Raw genomic sequence first — 22,451 nt, 5'->3', positions numbered from 1 at the left:
TATACTGACGAAAGAGTAGTTATGGAGAGGGTAAGTGCCTCCTCTGAACTCATACAGACAGGGAATTGGGGGCAAAACACAAATTTTCTCTCAGCTTTATATTTTGTCCATTTCTAGCACTAACTTATATTATGCTAATATCTGGGAAGACGAGGAAAATACATGAAAAAGTTGAGCCTTCTGGATGGGAGGAGGGACGCTGCTTGAGCTCAGGTAGTACTTGAAGTATATCACCTTAAGGCTTTAGTAAATTAACATATTTAAAAATCCATGGCAGAACATCATATACAGACATTTTTAAAAGTCATGTCTTATTACACAGTAATTAAATTGAAGAGTCACCCTTGTCAAAACCACCCATTAGAGACTCCATAAAGGAAGCCTATGACAAATGCACGATCACCTATGCAGAGTGTTGATAGATAGCAGTATCATGGTGAAATTCATGACAATCAGTTTCACCCAGGACAGGCTATTGATAATGTTACAGATGAATGCTAACTACTACATGAGAGGAGCTCTCTGTCTGATTCAGTTTGGCTCTCCTTGCATCTTATTAAATTGCCATTCTATGCCTTAATCATATTCCCTCCTGTTCACTATTATCTTGTCCTTTGAATATTTGACAAATGTCTTCTCATTTATCCTACTGTGTTGTACAATCTTCCGTTCATTCTCTATCTTTGATTTTCTTATTTTTAAATCCTCTTACCTCAGTTCTACAATCTTTCCAGTGTTTCTTTCTAACTGACGCCTTAAGCAGTACCTTGTGTATCTCTTTTACCTTTGATTATCTTTTTTTAAATTCAAGTTCACTAAGCTAGGTATTTTTTCCTTCTATTTTTATTTTTCCTTTTTTTTTTGGAGTATTTATATTAGACAGCATGCATTACCATTAGGCATGCATTAATTTACTTCTGAACAATGTAGCTGTTACTTTCTTGCTTTAGCTCAAGCAGTTCTCACTGTGCCTCTTGAAATCTGCACATAATTTTCTTGGTTGGATATTACTAGTGTCTTTCATTTTCTGCTTTCTTTATGTTAAAACTAGAATTTAATGGGGCAAAACTAACTAGTGAATAGACAACATTGCTTAGATGCCATTCGCTTTTGCATTTGCAGACTTATATGGCTTCCTGCTAAAATTAAAGTTCAGATCTAATCATTTATATGATATTCTCAAGGGTCGTCTTCAAAAACTACCAGTTTTGTATATCTAAGTGTCAGTGAAGTACTCCTCGGGCAAGCTATTAGGCAATACACAAAGAAAGCGATAGGGAGAAGCCAGGTGGCTCTCTGGAATGGTAATAAGTGACTTCTATACAATTTCTCCCTAAATAGTTCAGGTGTTAGTTTTAAGAGTTCCAAACTGAACAAGTGTGATGTGCTTGATATTCTCTTTATCTCTCTTTTAAAATATAATAGCAGAAATAAAAAACATTGCTGACAACTTAAACTTCTTAACACTATAAATAAGGTAAACATACAATATTGTTGGCACTTAAGTCATTTAAAAGGTAGTTAATCATTTCCAAAATAATTTGATTTAAATTTGATTTTAAATAGGCAGTAAAAGACAATGCAAATATAGCTGAATTCTGATATTTTATATAGTTCAGTTTATTACATATTATTCTTACCTTATGGATAAACATTTAGGAGATGATTATCAAAGAAGTAAAACATCCAACTGAATATAATTATAAATACATGCCTGATTTTAGTGTATTTTTGAGACATTAAAAAAACCAGTGCTTATTTTGAGTTTTTCTACTTGTCATCTAGTTGTTCAAATGCTATTAAATTATTCACAGTTAATTAATTAAACAAATTACTGAACTACTGTGTGCATGACATCGGTGATACTGTGATGAGAAAAATAAAAAAAATAAAGGACATACCTCCTGCGCTTTTCAAGCCTATAGTCTGATAGAGTAGAGAAGTATTTGTTGAGTGATCATGAAAATAAATTTATAATTACAAACTGAAGAAAAAGTACAGTAGTGTGAGACAGTAGTATAAGACACCTAAAATGTCTCTCAGAGGGCAGGGTTCCATAATTGAGGTTTGAAAGGTAAACTGGAATGAATAGAAGTTAACAAGATACAAGAGAAGGTGATTTACTTCAAAGGCTAAAAAAACATGTGGAAAGGCTGTGGTGAGATGAGGTAACTGAAGGGCAGTATGGCTGGAATGCAGATGGCCAGAAGCACAGGTAGGAGACGCAGCCAGCAAGAGGATTTGAGGCTTTAACCTAAGAGCAATGAAAAGTTGGGAGGATGAGTTTAAGCACTCAGGTGACATCTTCCAATCTGGAATAGCAAAAGTGTATTCTGGCTACACTGTAGAGAACAGAGTGGAAGGAAAACAAGAGTAAAAGCAGAAGTACTAGCTAGAAAGCCACTGTGGCCATTTCAAACTAAAGATTATGGAGCTGGAATGAGAGTTGGGTAGTGGAGAGGAGATCTGTACAAGAAGAGCAATCCTCTGCATTTGGTAATGGGTTGAATAAGTGGGAGGCCCATGAGGAAGATAAAGGACCAAGAAAAATTTCTAGCTTTCTGGCTTATATGTTAAATGCACCAGGGTCCAGATAACCAGAAAGATGAGGCTGGGCAGTTAAGCAAGAATCAGATCACAATGGAAGAGCATCATATGTCATGCTAAACAAAATGGAGAGCTGTTGTAGAATCTAAAGGAGAGTGACATGATGAGATCCATGATTTGGAGAGTTTACTCTGTCATATGATTAATAATTGGTTGGAGTTGGAAATGGCTTATAAAGAGAGATCATACAAGGAAACTGAACTGGATTCAGTTGAAAATGAAGGTAGAGTAAAGGGTAACTTAATAATTTTGGGCGGGCGGAAATTGACTACATATTGGAGGACAAATTACTGAGATGCTCTAAACAGGAGAAAGAATGGGTTTTAAGAGGAAGATGATGAGTTTAATTTGAGATGTCCAATCAGCAGCTAGGTTTTTGGGACTGAAGCAGAATAATGTCTGTCTTGAAAATATAGATTTGGGGGGCACCTGGGTATCTCAGTGGGTTAAGCCTCTGCTTTCAGCTCAGGTCATGGTTTCAGGGTACTGGGATTGAGCCCCACATTCGGGCTCCCTGTTCAGCAGGGAACCTGCTTTCCCTCATCTCTGCCTGCCTCTCTGCCTACTTACGATCTCTCTCTGTGTCAAATAAATAAATAAAATACTTAAAAAAGAAAATATAGATTTCTGAATAATCAGCATATGCACGGCAATTAAAGCCCAAAGAAAGAATTTACAAATGAGAAAAGATGCAGATTGATGACTGCACCCCAAGAAAACCAATTCTTAAGGGATGGGCAGAATAAGAGCCTGAGAATAAAAGGACAGAGAATTAAGAGTAAACTAGAGGAGAATAGGTCAAGAAGGAAGGAAGGGTCAAAAATGACAACTGCTAAAGTGGGTTCAAGTAAATTAAAGTTTTCATTGGATTTAATGACCAACTTGTCATTGGTTATCATCTAGAAATAGCTTTAGTAGCAAGCTTGGAGAGAAAATTTAAATTGCAGTGGAGTGAGAAGTGAATGCAGAACTGTCTCCAAGGCTTTCAAAAACTTTGGCGGTGAAACAGAAGAGAGAACTAAGAACAGTAGCTATGGGGGTATGTGGAGTTGGCATCAAAAAGCATCTCAGTAGTTACCCACATTGTAGGACAGTTCAAATATGCTGAATTTAATTCCTATGTTCAAGAAACTTACATTTCAAGAGGGAAATCAGATGGCAATAAATCAAAATACACTGAAAGAGATATATGATTATGTAATATTTTGCCTATGTAATATTTGCACTATAAATTATACAAAATGCATGTTAAGTGTTAGTTCAGGGAGGAATGTGATTCTCTTTATCATAGTATTAGAGAACTAGACTGCTCTAAGAAAAAAAATGAGCATAAAATATAAAAGCACTTGTAGGAGAAAGGGCAAGCTCCTACACCAGCTATGTAGGATAAGACTCACCAAATGCTTTAACAAATCTAACGAATGCATTATTCATAAAGCAACTAGTTAACAAACAAAGAAGAAAAGAAAAAGCATCAAAAAGACTGGATGGTCTCCCTGCATTCTACCATCAGCTGGACCAAGGATCAGTCTATTAAACTACCAAAACATAACGGTTTAATTATTCAGAAGTCATAAAGCTCTTCAAGGATCAGCATATTCTAAGCTATTTTAAAAGATGATTTCCCCAATAAGAGAGTGCTTTAACAACTATTCATAACACTTTGTGAAAAAAAGTTTTATGTGGAAGGAGGCAACATGGCAGAGGAGTAACACTGAAATGACATCAGGTCCCAGGAGTTCAGTTAGATAGTTATCAAACCATTCTGAACACCTGAAAACTCAACAGGAGATAGAAGAGAAGAAGAGCAGGAATCCTACGAACAGAAAACTGACGACTTTCTGGAAGGTAGAACATGTGGAGAAGTCAATCAGAAATGACGGGAAGATAGACCATGGGGAGGGGGAGGGGCTGGCTCCCGGCATGCAGTGGAGCAGCGGGGCACAAAATTAGAACTTTTAGAAATCTGCGCCTCTGAGGGACATCGCTCCAAAGGCTAAGTGGGGTTGGAATCCTTGTGGGGAGAGTGTGGTTTCAGGTCCCACAGGGTTGCAGAAGTATCGGGGGTGTCTGAGTGTGGCAGAACTCCCTGCTATCAGAGCAGGGAAGTTGACTACAGAGATGGAGCTCTCAGGTTGGGGTTACCTTAAACCAGATCCAAGGTACAGTCAAAGAACTGCTCTTTGAGCAGGGACCCTGCAAGTGGCAGATCAGAGAGACCCCCTACTTCCTTCTCTGGGAGGAGTGGTGCAGGAGCTTGTGGCAGGAATCTGCTGGGTTTGGAGACTCCAAACAGGGCTGTGCGCCAGAAAAAGAAATACTCAGTCACAAGCTGAGTGAGCTTGGAGTGCAGCTGGTGACCAGGGAGATGGGAGGGATTGACTGCTTTTCTCTGATGGCACAATGAGAAGTAGGGCTGCAAACTCTGGGCTCCTCCAGGCTGGAGATTGGGAAGCTGCCATTTTCATTCCTGTTCTCTAGAGGTCTACAGAAAGCATTCAGGGAACAAAAGCTCGCAAGAGTGAACCCGAGCAGATGCTTTAGCCTGGCCCCTGGCAAGGGTGGTGCATTCCGCCTTGGGCAAAGACATTTGAGACCTGTGGCAACAGTCCCCTCCCCCAGAAGATCAGCAAGAACACCCAGCCAAGACCAAATTCACCGATCAACAAGAACAGAACTCCAGAGCTAAGGGAAAGCAATGCATAGAATTCATGACTTTTTCCCCATGATCTTTAGTCTTGCAAAGTTAACTTTTTAAATTTTATTTTTTCTAATTCCATTTTTTTTAAATTTCCTCTTTCCTCTTTTAATAATATTTTTAACTAGTTTAACTTAACAGTAACTTTTTTTAAAAAAATCTAAGTCTTCATTGTTATAGCCGTATTTTATCCCTTCATTATAGTTAACCTTATTTTTTGTATACATATAGATTTTATTTTCTTTAAAATTTTAGTATACAATTTCTTCTAATAGATCAAAATATACCCTAAATCTAGCACATGGCTTTGTTCTAGTCTCCAGCCGGGTCACATTCTCTTCTCTCTCTTTTCTTTTTCTAACCATCTTATCCATTCCTTTAAAAAATTTTTTTTGAAATTTTCATATTTACAGTCATAGTCCATTCCTTCATTGTGTTTACCCTTATTTGTGTGTGTGTGTGTGTGTGTATATATATATATATATATATATATATATATATTTTCTTTCTTTAATATTTTGGGAGGTAGTTTCTTCTTAGAGACCAGAACACACCCAAAATCAAGTAGCTGGCTCTATAATATTAGGGAAGAGAATTTCCCTAATACAGTGTGTGTGTGTGTGTGTGTGTGTGTGTGTGTGTGTATGTGTGTGTATTTAATAAGTATATATATGCTTTTTAAAAAAATTTTAAATTTTTATTTCTTTTTTCCTCTCTCTTCTCTCCCCAGTTTTGGTTCTCTTCTGATTTAGTTAGCTTACATTTTTCTGGAGTCTTTGCCAGCCTTTTAGTATTTTATTCTCCCGTGCATATAATCTTATCTGGATAAAATGACAAGGCAGAAAAACTCACCACAAAAACAAACAAACAAACAAACACCAAAAAAAAAACCCCCAAACAACCAAAAAAACAACAAGAGGCAGTACTGATGGCTAGGGACCTAATCAATACGGACATTAGTACTATCAGAACTAGAGTTCAGAATGACAATTATCAAGGTGTTAGCTGGGCTCAAAGAAAGCATGGATGATATTAGGGAAACACATTCTGGAGAAATAAAATCCCTTTCTGGAGAAATAAAAGAACTAAAATCTAACCAATTGAAATTTAAAAAGCTATTAATGAGGTGCAATAAAAAATGGAGGCTCTTACTGCTAGGATAAATGAGGCAGAAGAGAAAATTAGTTAAATAGAAGACCAAATGACAGAATAAAGAAGCTGAGCAAAAGAGAGACAAACAACTACTGGACCACAAGGGAAGAATTCAAGAGGTAAGTGATACCGTAAGATGAAACAATATTAGAATAATTGGGATCCCAGATGGAGAAAGGGAGAGAGGGGCCAAAGGTATATTGGAGCAAATTATAGAAGAGAATTTCCCTAATACAGTAAAAGGAACACACATCAAAATCCAGGCAGCACAGAGAATTGCCCTCAAAATCAATAAAAATAGGTCCACACCCTGTCATCTAATAGTAAAACTTACAAGTTGTAGTGACAAAGAGAAAATCCTGAAAGCATCTTGGGACAAGAAGTCTGTAAAATACAACAGTAGAAATGTTAGGTTGGCAGCAGACTTATCTATAGGGACCTGGCAGGCCAGAAAGAACTGGCATGATATATTCAAAGCATTAAATGAGAAAAATATTCAGCCAAGAACACATCCAGCTAGGCTGTCATTGAAAATAGAAGGAGAGATAAAAAGCTTCCAGGACAAACAAAAACTGAAAGAATTTGCAAACACCAAGCCAGCCCTACAAGAAATATTGAAAGGGGTCCTCTAAGCAAAGAGAGAGCCTAAAAGTAGTAGATCAGAAAGGAACAGATAAAATATACAGTAATATTCACCTTATGGGATACAATGGCACTAAATTTGTACCTTTCAATAGTTACCCTAAATGTAAATGGGCTAAATGCTCCAGTCAGAAGACATGGGATATCAGAACGGATAAAACAAAACAAAACAAGACCCACTGATACGCTATCTACAAGAAATTCATTTTAGATGCAATGACACCTCCAGATTTAAAGTGAGGGGGTGGAAAACAATTTATCATGCTAACGACATCAAAAGAAAGCTGGGGTGGCAATCCTTATATCAGATCAATTAGACTTTAAGCCAAAGACTATAATAAGAGATGAGGAAGGAACTTTTAACATGATTAAAGGGTCCGTCCAAAAAGAAGATTTAACAATTTTAAATATCTATGCCCCTAACATGGGAGCAGCCAATTATATAAACCAATTAATAATAAAATCAAAGAAACACATTGACAATAATAAACTAATAGTAGGGGACTCTAACCCCCTCATTGAAATGGACACGTCATCCAATCAAAAGATCAACAAAGAAATAAAGGCTTTAAATGACACACTGTACCAGATGGATATCACAGATATATTCAGAATATTCCATCCCAAAGGAACAGAATACACATTCTTCTCTAGTGCACATGGAATATTTTCCAGAATAGATCACACCCTGGGTCATAAATCAGGTCTCAACAGGTACCAAAAGATTGGGATCATTCCTTGCGTATTTTCAGACTATAATACTCTGAAGCTAAAACTCAATTATAAGAGGAAAGTTGGAAAGAATTCAAATACTTGGAGGCTAAAAAGCATCCTACTAAAGAATAATGGGTCAACCAAGAAATTAAAGAAGAATTGAAAAAATTCATGGAAAAAGTGAAAATGAAAACACAATTGTTCAAAATCTTTGGGACACAGCAAAGGCAGTCCTGAGAGGAAAGTATATAGTGATGAAAGCATTTCTCAAGAAACAAGAAAGTTCTCAAGTACACAACTTAACCCTACACCTAAAGGAGCTAGAGAAAGAACAGCAAAGAAAGCCTAAACCCAGCAGGAGAAGAGAAATCATAAAGATCAGAGCAGAAATCAATGAAATAGAAACCAAAATAATAATAGAACAAATTAACGAAACTAGGAGCTGGTTCTTTGAAAGAATTATTAAGATTGATAAGCCCCTGGCCAGACTTCTCGAAAATAAAAGAGAAAGGACCCAAATAAATAAAATCATAAATGAAAGAGGAGAGACGACAACCAAAACCAAAGAAATACAAACAATTATAAGAACACATTATGAGCAACTATATGCCAGCAAATTTGACAATCTGGAAGAAATGGATGCATTCCTAGAGGAATATAAACTATGACAACTGAACCAGGAAGAAATAGAAAACCTGAACAGAGCCATAACGAGTAAGGAGATTGAAGCAGTCATCAAAAATCTTCCAACAAACAAGAGCCCAGGGCCAGATGACTTCCCAGGGGAATTCTATCAAACTTTTAAAGAAGAATTAATGCCTATTCTCCTGAAACTGTTCCAAAAAAATAGAAATGGAAGGAAAACTTCCAAACCCATTTTTTGAGACCAGCATTACCTTGATCCCAAAATCTGACAAAGACCCCACCAAAAAAGGAGAATTACAGATCAATATCCTTGATGAACATGGATGTGAAAATTCTCACCCAAATCCTAGCCAATAGGACCCAACAGTACATAAAAAGGATTATTCACCATGACCAAGTAAGATTTATTCCTACAAGGAATGCTTTATTCCTGCAAGGAAGGCTGCAAGGTTGGTTCAACATCTGCAAATCAATGAATGTGATAGAATACATTAGTAAAAGAAAGAACAAGAACCACATGATACTCTCAATAGATGCTGAAAAAGCACTTGACAAAGTACAGCACAATTTCTTGATCAAAACTCTTCAAAGTGTAGGGATAGACGGTACATACCTCCATATTATCAAAGCCATCTATGAAAAACCCACAGCTAATATTATTATCAAGGGGGAAAAACTGAAAGCTATTCCCCTAAGGTCAGGAACACACACGGCAGGGATGTCCACTATTATCAGTGCTATTCAAAATGATACTAGAAGTCCTAGCCTCAGCAATCAGACAACAAAAGAAATAAAAGGCATTTGAATCGACAAAGAAGAAGTCAAACTATTACTCTTTGCAGATGATATGATACTTTATGTGGAAAACTCAAAAAACTTCACTCCAAAACTGCTAGAACTCATACAGGAATTCAGTAAAGTGTCAGTATATAAAATCAATGCACAGAAATCAGTTGCATTTCTTTACATCAACAACAAGACAGAGAAAAGAGAAATTAAAAAGTCAATCCCATTTACAACTGCACCAAAAACCACAAGATACCTAGGTATAAACCTAACCAAAGAGGCAAAGAATCTGTACTCAGAAAACTATAAAGTACTCATAAAACAAATTGAGGAGACACAAAGAAATGGAAAACGTTCCATACTCATGGACTGGAAAAACAAGTATTGTAAAAATGTCTATGCTACCTAAAGCAATCTACACATTTAATAAAATACCTATCAAAATACCACCATTGCCCCCCCCCCCCAAAGAAATGGAAAAAACACCTAAAATTTATGTGGAACTGGAAAAGACCCCAAATAGCCAGAGGAATGTTGAAAAAGAAAGCCAAAGTTGGTGGCACCACAATTCTGGACCTCAAGCTCTATTACAAAACTGTCATTAAGACAGTATGGTACTGGCACAAAAACAGACACACAGATTAATGGAACAGAATAGAGAGCCCAGAAATAGACCCTCAACTCTATAGCCAACTAATCTTTGCAAAGCAGGAAAGAATGTCCAATGGAAAAAACAAAACAAAACAAAACCAGTGTCTTCAAGAAATGATATTGGGAAAATTGGATAGCCGCATGGAAAAGAATGAAACTGGACCATTTCCTTATACCATACACAAAAATAGACTCCAAATGGATGAAAGACTTCAATGTGAGAAAGGAATCCATCAAAATCCTTGAGGAGAACACGGGCAGCAACCTCTTCAACCTCAGCTGCAGCAACTTCTTCCTAGACACATTGCCAAAGGCAAGAGAAGCAAGAGCAAAAATGAACTATTGGGACTTCATCAAGATCAAAAGCTTCTGCACAGCAACGGAAATAGTCAACAAAACCAAAGACAACTGACAGAATGGGAGAAGGTATTTTCAAACGACATATCAGATAAAGGGCTAGTATCCAAAATCTATAAAGAACTTATCAAACTCAACACCCAAAGAACAAATAATCCAATCAAGAAATGGGAAGAGGACATGAACAGACATTTCTGCAAAGAAGACATCCACATGGCCAACAGACACATGAAAAAGTGCTCCACATCATTTGGCATCAGAGAAATACAAATCAAAACCACAATGAGATATCACCTCACACCTGTCAGAATGTCTAAAATTAACATCAGGAAATGATGGGGAGAAAGGGGAGAAAGGGGAACCCTCCTACACTGCTGGTGGGAATACAGCCACTCCGGAAAACAGCATGGAGGTTCCTCAAAAAGTAGAAAATAGAACTACTCTACAACAATCACAATACTGGGTATTTACCGTAAAAATACAAATGTAGTGATCTGAAGGGACACGTGCATCCGAATGTTTATAGCAGCAATGTCCACAATAGTCAAACTATGGAAAGAACCAAGATGTCCATCAACAGATGAATGGATAAAGAAGCAGTCGTACATATATACAATGGAATACTATGCAACCATCAAAAGAAATGAAATCTTGCCGTTTGCAATGACGTGGATGAAACTAGAGGGTATTATGCTTAGTGAAATAAGTCAATCAGGTAAAGACAATTATCATATGACCTCTCTGATATGAGGAATTTGAGAGGCGGGGTTGGGGGGCTTGGAGGGTAGGGAAGGAAAAAATGAAACAAGATGGGGTTGGGAGGGAGAAAAACCAAAAGAGACTCTTAGTCTCACAAAACAGAGGATTGCTGGGTGAAGTGGGTAGGGAGAGGGTGGTTGGGTTATGGACACTGGGGAGAGTATGTGATATGATGAGTGCTGTGAAATGGAGAAGCTTGACATTTTACATACCTGTACCCCTGGGGCGAATAATACATTATATGTGAATAAAAATAATTAATAATAAAAAAATACTGGCTGTACCAGTGAAAGAACTCTCCTGCAGAATGGTAGCTGAAATTATCAGGTGAGTATAAGCTCACAGTTTTCAACCTTGGCTGACATCAGAATCATTGGAAGAGCTCTTGAAAATCCCAGTGCACTTACTGCCCCTCTCAGAACAATTACATCACAACCTTTGGAAGTGAGACCTGGCCCTAAGTAATTCCTATATGGGCTCCTAATTTAAGGCAATGTCTCCTCTAATGTAGCCATGAAAGTCATGGCCACCACATCCAATGCTGGATCATTCAAGGCCATGAGATAAAGGTACTGGTGGTCTCAGGATAATACTATTGGATATTTCCATAATGTAGCCTTCTGTGATGATTCCATATGTATCAATTCACCTTTTGATTTTCATGCAGCTTGACCACAAGGGAAGAATTGATCATGCTGATTTGAGTATTTAAAGTTTCCATGATATTTATGTTTCTAATTATAAATGTGACAGAGACAAGTTTAATTGATAAATGAGGATTTTCATTTCCTCCTCATCCCCACTTCATTGAAGAGATCTTTGCTTTCAGTAGTCTTATTTCTAGGCTTTTTGTGTTATAAAATCTGAAGAATGCACAGATAAAAATGGTCTTAGAAAAAGGGTAAATTTACAGTGGACAAATCTGGTAAACATTACCTTAGCAGGTAATCAAGATAATAAGACACACTGATTACATGGGTTCTTAATTTGATGTAATAAAAATGATAAAATGATAAAAATGATACTTTATCCTCTTTAGCCTTTCCCACAAAAACCCATAACTCTATACTTACCACAAAAACATGAGACAAACCCCAATGAGGGACATCCTACAAAATACATGAGCTAGTCAAAACTACCAAATCGTCAAAAACAAGGAAGTTTAAATCTCAGTCCATAGTCTAAAAGACATGATGATATAAAATGTGATGCAGTATCCTGGAATGAGATTCTGGAATAATACAGATTTTAAGTGTTAAGTGAAAACTGAAGAAATCTGAATAAAGTACAGTTTTTATTAATAATAATGGATCAATACTAATTCATTAGTTGTGACAGATACACTGTACCAAGAAATTAATAGGGGAAACTGAGTATGGAGTATAGATGAAATATCTGTATTACCTTTAAAACTTTTCTGTCAATCTAAAATAATTCTAAAATAACAAATTTATTTAAACATAGTACTGAAATTAACTGAAATTGGATGCTGGACCTAAATGTAAAATATAAAACTATAAAACACCTAGAAGATAACATAGAAGAAAATCTATATGACCTTAAAAATGGTGACAACTTTTAGATATAACACCAAAGTCAAATACATGAAAGAAACAATTGATAAACTAGACTTCATTAAAATTATAAACTTCTGCACTGTGAGAGATATGAGAATGAGAAAGCAAGCCACTGACTGGGGAAAAATATTTATGAAGGACATATCTGATAAAGAGCTATGATCCAAAATAGACAAAGACCTCTTAAAGTTAAATAACAAGAAAACAAACAATGCAAATAAAAAGGAAATGAGAAAAGACTTGTCTTAGTCCATCTGGGCTGCCATAACCAAATATTATACATTAGGTGGCTTATCAGAACTAAAGTTTATTTCTCATAGTTCTGGAATTTGGGGGAAAGCACAAGATCAAGTCCCCCATGGGTCTGATGTCTGGTGAGAACTCACTTCCTAGTATCATTTTTCACTGTGTCCTCATAAGGTCAGGAGGCAGAAAAGAATCTTTTTTTCTATAAGTGTTCCTTTTGTAAAGGCACTAATTCCATTCATGAGGGTTCCAATAAGAAGATGTTTGGTATCATATATCATTAGAGAACTATAAATTAAAACAAGGAGCTACAACTACACACATAACAGAATGGCAAAAATTCAAAGCAGTGACAACACCAAACGCTAGTGAGGTTGTGGAGCAACTGGAATTCGTATTCATTGCTGGTGAGAGGCAAAATGGCACTGCCCACTTTGGAGGACAGTCTGGTGATTTCTTACAAAACGAAACATGCTTTTACTTTATGATTCACTGATTGAGCTCCTTGTTACTTACAAAAATGAATTGAAAACTTATGTACTCAAATGTTTATAGTAGCTTTACTCATGTTGCCAAAACTTGGAAGCAACCAGGATGTCCTTTAGCAGATGAATGGATAAATAAACTGTGGTACAATCAGACAATGGAAAATATCAGTCAGTACTAAAAAAGAAATGAGTAATAAAACCATGAAAAGATATAGAGGAAACTTAAATGGATATTACCTAGTATAAGAAGCCCATGTGAAAAGGCTACATACATACTGTGTGATTCCAACTATTTGGTACTTTGGAAAAGGCAAAACTATAGAACCGTAAAAAGATCCCTTTTCCAGGGGTTTGAGAGGAGAGATATTTGAGTAGGTGGAGCATAGTGCATTTTTAGGGCAGTGAAAGTACTCTGTATGATACTATAATGGTGTACACATGTCAGTAAACATTTCTCAAAACCTAAAGAATGTAAAACACCATGAATGAATCAAAAAGTACACTATGAACTTTGAATGACAATGATTGTCAGTGTAGCTTTGTTGTAATAAGCATACCACTCTGGGGTGAGGGTGTTAATAATGGGGAAGCTATGTATATATAGGGTTAGGGGGTATATGGGAACCATTTGTACTTTCCAATCAACTTTTCTTATAACCTTCAACTTCTCTAATACAGGAAGCCTATTTTTAAAAATTTATTCAGTATGGGAGTTTCTGCTGAGAAGATAAAAAAGATATAGGCTAAGACATTATAAAGGTCTGAAATTCCTAGTAAAATAGCTCTTGTTTCTAGGTTTAAATAATTAAGCTATAATCAAATCACTGACAGCAATGCTTGTGTCAGTTTTTCCTATGCCTCTATTCCCAGTGTCTGTCATTTTGACAGAGTACCAAGAACATGGTATCTGCCCAATAAGTATTAATAAAATGAATGAATAAATGAAACGCTTCCTGGTCCATGGAATTTTCCCTAATTACCCTTAAAGAGATTAAATCATTCCATTTATGTTTCTCAGGTACATTTCTTGTTCCTTTATTTTATTTCATGTTTGATTACATATTTGCATGCAGTTGTCCCATATTACCCTCCACACATCTACATACATATGTATGGGTGGTTCACTCGGCCAAGTGTCTGCCTTCAGCTCAGGTCATGATTCTAGGGTCTAGGGATCGAGTCTACATCTGGCTCCCTGCTCAGTGGGAAGCCTGCTTCTCCCCCTGCGTGCTTCTCCCCCTGCTTGTGCTTTCTCTCCCACTGAGAAACAAATAAAATCTTAAAAAATATATATATTTACTTAAGACAGAGAAAGAGAGTCCCTGTGCGCGAGTTGCGAGTAGGGGGAGCAGAGGGAGAGAGAGAGAGAGCCTCCAACAGACTCCCCACTGATCATGGAGCCCGACATGGGGCTCAATCCCAGGACCCAGGTCATGTGATCATGACCTGAGCCAATGGCAGATGTTTAACTGACAGAGCCACCCAGGTGCCCCTGGAGACTGGGTTCTACTTAGGTCTCTGAGTTTAGTTAATTATATGGCCAGTGGTAATTCTTTTCATTGTCACGACCTGAGGTATTTCTTCTTGAACAAATAAACAAAGAAATGAACTAGATAATATGTAAGGACATTCTAGCTTCAATATTCTTCATCATTTAAAGCTCTTAAATAATCAAACTGGATCCCTAAATTACAGGCCTGTTTTCTGCTCATACATTTTTCTGGCCACAAGATGGCGGACTTTGTGTTGTTTTCTTCCTTCTCTAACAGCAAAAAGAAATGACCTTCTTCAGGTTTTTTAAAGTTTAAAACACCCAATTCCTTAAAAAGTCCGATAAATGTAACAGGGATTTTACATTCTAACTTTTCAAAGTGTCTTAAATACTTTGGATTTTCACAATAAAGATTTCCTCTTTTGTTAGGAATACTGATTTCAACTGTATTTCTATACAAATGCAAATATCCCGTGATAAGATCAAAGCGCCTTTAAGTATTTTCATTTGCTTTTCTTTTTCCTTACATAGTCAAAGACAGTGTTGTTGGAATTCAAAACTGATAAACACTTTTATGTGTGACTGGATAGAATTTTCAAAATACACTGTCACTGATATTTTTAGCCCTTGTCCTTGACACTGCCCAAGAATCACAACTTCTGTTGATGCTACTGAGCTTCAGGATTTTCTTTGAGGCAGAAGTATCAGGTTAAGATACATCTACTTCTCCCCCAAATTGGGAATTAGAAACAACAAGATTTGCACTTCAGAAATTTGATGTAATTTTCCTTAATACACATGATCTATCTGCTGTAAGGAGATTCATGACCCTCCCAACTTACCCTGGTCAGAAGCTCATTCATTTCCGACACGAGCATGTTCAGATTGCCTTCTGCCAATTGAATGAGCCTCTCTGGGGCCCGCTGAGGTGAGAGCAGGTGCTGAAAAAGATTTCATCCCATATACATTTTAGTAAATGGTTTTGCAGTGATCATAGGGTTGCACATTTAACACAACAGTTCTCCTTTATATATAAAGTATTTCTTCTTCTTATCTTCCAAGAAAAGATAAGGAAACTGGTTCAACTAGAAAAGATACATAGATATATGTATCTATATCTATATATCTCCAGTGCTATGCAGAATATCTTGGCAAGCAATGCAAGTTGCAGTCATTTACTGAGAAATTAGTATGTGCCAGGGTCCCCCCCAACACACACAAACTTAATTCTTCAAACAGTTCTATGAGGTAAATGTTATTTTGTTTCGTGTCTGAGGAGACTGTGGTTCAAAGAAAGTTAAAACCTGCACAAGATCACATGGCCAGTAAGGGGTAGAGTCAAGATGAACTCTGCCCAATTGTTCAAGGCTCCCATTTCAATGAACAGAGATACAGTTTACAGAAAAGAAAGAGAGGAGGGGGCCTGGCCAGGCACTCACAGAGGGGCCATTTTCCTTGTTGAACATAGTCAATGTCACAGAACAGTAACATTAGACAAGGTCACCCTGTGACAGGGATCTATGAAAGAAAATAAGATCACGCCACAATCTTCTCTAAGCACAGACAAAGCCATGGTCTCAAAGATACCAAAGATCCATTTGCTGTTGAATCTGAGTGACCACTGTCCCTTTGGTCATTATAGCTTTGCTAACCTGTAAGATTCACTAGAATCATCCATTACCCCCACTTCCTAATAGCACCCAATCCAGCCCAAACCCCTGCTTCTTTACAGCTACCCCAGAACACCCAGCACAAACCCAAATACTCAGAGTCTTTTCTATGACCTTTGGAGACATGACCACATGCCCCATGGTGGGCAGTGTCTGCCTTGTTGCAATGAGCTCAGAACCTCAACTCTTTTCTCAGTGATCTCAGGCTGGAACCAGATAGCACAGACACAGAGAAAGGAAACAAACAAGGAGGTAAAATAACTTGCTTACTATTTTTAAAATATTAAGATAGGATCCCAAGTACCCAGGTATTAAGTAAATTGTAAAAGAAGGACACAAACCCAGATTCAAGGAAGACTGGAACGGAAGGAAAATCAAGGTGGTTTTGACCAACACTCAGCCAGCACTCAGGAGGTAGAAGACTGTGTCTCTTGGCTCAGGTGGTGGTCACAGATGAAAAGCTCTTCCATTAGGGCCTTTCACTACTTCATCCGGTGCTTAGGTAGTATTTTCAAAATTGTTTATGTCCTACTGAAGTATTTTCTCTTCTAGTTCAATTTCCTTTCTTTGTAATTCCCCCATATATAGCAGTTCCCCCTCATCCCTGGAGGGTTATGTTCCAGGACCCCCAGTAGATGCCTGAAACTGATCCTATTGAACCCTGATATACTGTTTTTTTCTTATACATATGAGCCTAGGATAAAGTTTAATTCATAAATTAGACCCATAAGAGATTAACAATGATAAAATAGAGCAATTATAAAGATATGCTATAATAAAAATCATGTGACTATACTTTCTCCCTCTCTCAAAATATTCTACTGGACTATAGGCACCCCTCTTGTGATGATGTGAGATGATGAAATGCTTACATAGCGAGGCACTGTGGCATACATGAGGCTACGACTGACCTGATGGTAAGTCAGAAGGAGGATCATCTGCTTGTGAGCTATTGCTGACCATGAGTAAATGAAAGAATGAATAAGGGGGGACTAAGAAAAACATCCAGTCAGTATCTTCCTTATTAAAACTCCTGTTACTACAAGGTAAACTCAAGATTCCTCTGTGTTCTAGTGAATCTTATGGAGAAGGAGGGAAGAACACAGGTTAGCTAAGCTATAATGACCAAACGGACAGTGGTCACTCAGATTCAACAGCAAATGGATCTTTGGTATCTTTGAGACCATGGCTTTGTCTGTGCTTAGAGAAGATTGTGGCTTTCAAGGTTGTCCTTCACATCACCCTACCCCACTCAAGTTTCTAGCCTTATCTTTTACTAGCCTGCCTGCCTTCTCATGTCTGATAGACAAGTCCTGTGAATTCACAGTTCTGCTTTGGCTCACACACTCTCTTAGACTCCATGGCAAGAGTACAAGCCCAGGGCCAGGGAAGCTGGGCTGGGCCTTTCCAGGCAAGTTACTTTCTCTCTCTCTGAGCTTGACAAAGGTAGTTTCATTCTCCCGGCCCTAGAGTCATAGTACCTTTCCCTACTCAAATCCTGGCTCTGCATTGAATAGCTGTGTGATCCTGGGTTCCATATGTAACTTTTCTATATTTCGGTTTCCCTACCTGAAAAAAACATGGATGATACAGTACTTCTTTCCTACCTCTTGGAGTTTCTATAAGATTTATGTATGATAATTCATGTGAGGCTTTAGTCAGTTAATTGCTTTGAACAGAGATACTAATCAATGAGTGTTAGTTATTTTTGCTGTCATCATTATTGGCTTCCTCTTCTGGAAAATAGGACTAATAATACTTGCCTTGAAGGCCATGGTTCAGATTATAGAATATACTCCCTAGAAGAGTGTCTTCCAGTGTCTAGTGAATAAACCGTCCTTGCCAACATTTCTCTGCCTATTAAATTGTGTCTATCCTTCAAGCTCCAACACAAATTACACTCTCATTCATAATGCATCCCGTGGTAACTGAATATTACCTGTTTCTCCAATCTTTGTACAATATGGTAAGTCAAAAATGTGTAAAACACATGATGATTCTCCTGATTCATTTTTAAAGACTTTTAAAGATTTTTAAAAGATTTTTAAAGATTTTATTTATTTATTTGACAGAGAGAGATCACAAGTAGACGGAGAGGCAGGCAGAGAGAGAGAGAGAGGGAAAAAAGCAGGCTCCCCACTGAGCAGAGAGCCCGATGTGGGACTCGATCCCAGGACCCTGAGATCATACCTGAGCCGAAGGCAGTGGCCCAACCCACTGAGCCACCCAGGTGCCCCGATTCTCCTGATTCTTAAATTATTGCTATAACCACATAGACTGAGGGTAGTGACCACAGCATAGGAGCTGTAAAACTCCCAGGGAATCAAGCGCAATACCGAAATTCTCCAGGACTTCTCAAAACTACGTGATCATTGACCGATGGTGTATTTGGAGTCACTTTCCATCTTTTTTCATCAGATGAAATCTCAATTTCCTTAACATTTCCTCCACTCCCACCCACTACCAAAAGTTTTAAGAATGTTTTAGAACAGTGTTTTTCAAATTAGTTCTCAGTGAAGTGTTTTCAAAGGTCTCCTAGCTCTCTAGTACAAAATTTTAATCTTGAGTTTTCATTTTGACAGGAAGCTTAAATGTTAATGTAAGCGTTTCTGGAAGTCAGGCTGGGCCCCTGAGAGATGGATCTGGTCACCTGATCTCAAAACCCGCCTCTGCACGCATGTCTGTTGTGTGGTGGATTGAACATGTAAATCATGTGGCCTTCTCAAGTGATGCCAAGGACCCCTTGCGAGGGGCTCTGTAGTTCATACCGTGGAACGGTAGGGGTTACATGTAACATACACACTGATGAAAGAACCTGTGTGGAAGTAGTTAGGGGCATATTCCTGTTGCAAGCAGCAATTTGCTCTCAACAAAAATCATCTGTTATTTTATATTAATGTTTTTAATTTTAATTTTATTGGTGTTTTAGGCTTTTGTGAGGATTAATGTGTTTTGATTTTATAGAGCTATAAGTATAGGGAACTATACCTGATTTTATGTTGGTACATATTTAAATAACATAATAAAGCTGATTTAGGCCAAGCACTGAGGGCACATAAGCCTCTTTCCCTTAATAGCAATCTGTTATAGTATAATACTCAAATTTCAAAAATACTGGTTTAGAAAGTCTCTGAATTTCCTCCTGGCTGCTTGCTTTGATTTGGGGCAATGGGAAGAACATTTGCAATTCTGGCCACTGCCCCTTGGGAAGCTTCTGTCATCTTTTCCTGGGCTCTTGATGTTACTGCTCCAACCTACCTTTAGTTCTTGAGTCATATTTTCAAGACCATACAGCATTTTGTATGGGGCAGGTAGTGGGCCAGTGAGGTTGATACTCATGGCCATCTGCTCCAGGCGAGCCAAGTCACCAAGAAGAAGGCCCGTGCATTCATCTCCACAAACTGTGAAAGGGAAACAACAAGGAATATTTATTTCCATTAAGCATCCCTAGCAGATATTCAAAGATCTCAGCTATGAAATATTTTATGGCCCACGTATAATTCCGTGAGAGATGACACTACCCATCTTAGATAATTAATACTTTCAAATAGATGACGGTTGAAAAAAGAGGAAACGACCAACAGACGAGAAGACATGCCTTTGACCAGAAGCTGAGATAGGGACAGGGACATAAGCTGAGGAACCAAAGAGGAGAAGCAGATGGACTTTGAGGGGGACAAGCATATTGCAGAAGTACGAGAGGTAAGACACGGGACAGAACATTAGAAATGCTTCAGCAATTCCCACATAAGCAATCTAGAGGACATCTGTAACTAGAGAATAAAACATGCTCTTGTGTCTAAAACTGTATTCAAATATACTGTGCTCCCCTGGAGTGCCCTGGAGAGCATTTATAGCAACTGGGTCTTCAAGTGTTTCACGTACCATGGATGCCGCCTATCCCAAATTTGTACAACTTTTCCACTTGACATCTACTGAAAAGAATTATTTTATAAAAAAAAAAAAAGTCAAAAGAAAGAACTTTTCTTTTTATAATTTGTGTTTTTTGGCTCATGTTATGTATGGATTTATTTACTTACTGACTTACTTGCCAACTTTTCCTCTTTAGCCTTTCAACACGTTATTGCCCATCATTACACGCACTCCCACAAATTCCTACTTTGCTAATTAACCTCATTCAGTCTTGTGGATAAATAATTGCTAAGGGCCAGGAAAATGTTATTCCTTAAGTAGCCAGAAGTGCTAATGCTCTATGTATAATCTTCTTGATAATTAGGAAAAGCGAGTATTCAAGCTTGGTGTGGTGGAAGGGGACTGTTGGTAGAGTTAGTAGAGAGAAAAAAAAATTGATAGTTTTTTTCACTATTAGATCAATTTCATAAACAATAGAATTTCTAAAATAAAAGTACACGAATTCTTCTGGATTTTAAATATGTACATATTCAGTTTGAAGTTTTTAGTTCTTTTTTTTTTTTTCCTAACTCTTTGCAACAGAGCAATGAGGTGTAGCTTCTCCATGCCAAGGAGCACAAGCTACCATATTTATGATATGTATTCATGTAGACAGTTTTAATTTCTGGCATATATTCAGCAGAAGGAGGTATCAAAACTATGCACATGAGAAGAGAGGTAAATGCACAACATGGCAAATACCAAGACTTGGAGTAGCTTTGGACCATGCCCCAAATTGGCAAGAATTCAATTAGTCCTCTCAATAGCATTCCCCTGAGCTGCCTAATGGTGAGGAAGCCATTAACTAAAGCTTGCAAACAAAGAGAAGTAGTACAGTGGGTGATTTTTTGATAGGACAGCAGTTAGAAGTGAGTTACAAGATCCCTACGCAGGGGTTCAACTGCAGGGCTTTCAGTAAATCAGCCCTGCACAGGTGCTACCTGCAACTGTAGAGTGTCACCTGCAGGAGCTTCGCCAGCTGAGTGAACAAAGAGGCTTTGGAGGCAGGAGCCCAAATGTGGAACTAGAGCTGTATTCTATTCCTCTTCTGCTAACGGGAATGAAAAGGAATTTGCTCTGCATGGAAACTCAGTAAAGACAACAGAGCATTGTGCCTTCCTGCTCCCAGTTCAATGTGAGTGCTTGAGAAGATTTAACACACCTGTCTACGTGAAACAATTACAGGGAACACAATGTGCAACACAATTAGGTGTTGAACTGAGTCTGTCTAAACATCAAGACACAATCTGGTTCTCACCGTTAGTGGGTCTCGTAATCATCTGGAGAATTTTCTTAAATTACAGGAGATAGCTATACCCCCAGTGTTTCTGATTCAAGGGGCAACTGAGTTGGCTGGCTTCTGATTCTCTGAGAATGTGCTTTTTTATCTCAGGTGAACACTAATACTTCTGTCTGTATGACACAGTTCGGGGGTACTGAGATTGGCAGCGTTTCCATCACCTGGGAGTTTCTTAGATGTGCACAATCTTGGGCCCACTCCAGAGCTTGTGGCTCAGAATCTGCATTTTACAAAGATTCTCATGTGACCTACACATGTTAATGTTTGAGAAGCACTGCTGCAGGTTGGTTGGTCTCAGTTCTGTCTGTACATTAATATCCTGTGGGGATTTATAAAATACAGATAACCACCAGGTACTTCCCACCCCCACCTTCAGAGCATCTGATTTATTGGGTCTGGGGTAAGGCCAAGGCATCAGGATTTTTAAAAGATTACAGATGGTTCTATCATACAGCTAGGGTTTTGAACCACCATTGCAGATGATAAGCTTTAGGGATGCTCAATCCTAAAGATGAAAGGTGTCATTTTGCTCATTGTCTCCACTGCCTTGGACACTTCTCCCTGCACCTTCCCCTATGTGGCTCCTGGATGTTCAGATCAAGGGCTCAAGTGTCACTTCCTCATAGAAGAAGGCCACGATGACTCAGAAATGACTGTCTCCACCAGTCACTACTGCATTCCCTTGGTCTTGTTATCTTAACACTCATGTGTGTTGAGAGGTATTACTATATTTATATACTGCTTCTTCCACACCA

At 38.0% G+C, this 22,451-nt stretch overlaps 1 protein-coding gene across 1 annotated transcript in view; it reads right to left on the bottom strand.

Annotated features, from left to right (window-relative positions):
- LAMA2 (laminin subunit alpha 2) overlaps positions 1–22,451 on the bottom strand; it is a 638,355-nt gene that overhangs the window by 143,284 nt on the left and 472,620 nt on the right. Inside the window, exons 33-34 of the mRNA XM_059400698.1 lie at positions 19,743–19,885; positions 15,657–15,755 (exon numbers count right to left, since the gene is read on the bottom strand). Coding sequence (XP_059256681.1) covers positions 15,657–15,755; positions 19,743–19,885 — 242 coding nt within the window. The remainder of the gene's footprint in view (positions 1–15,656; positions 15,756–19,742; positions 19,886–22,451) is intronic.

This window comes from Mustela nigripes, chromosome 5 (genome assembly GCF_022355385.1).
Source record: "Mustela nigripes isolate SB6536 chromosome 5, MUSNIG.SB6536, whole genome shotgun sequence".
NCBI classification, from domain to species: Eukaryota; Metazoa; Chordata; class Mammalia; order Carnivora; family Mustelidae; genus Mustela; species Mustela nigripes.
Note: the sequence above shows the minus strand (reverse complement) of the source record. Positions and strands in the feature narration are given on the sequence as shown.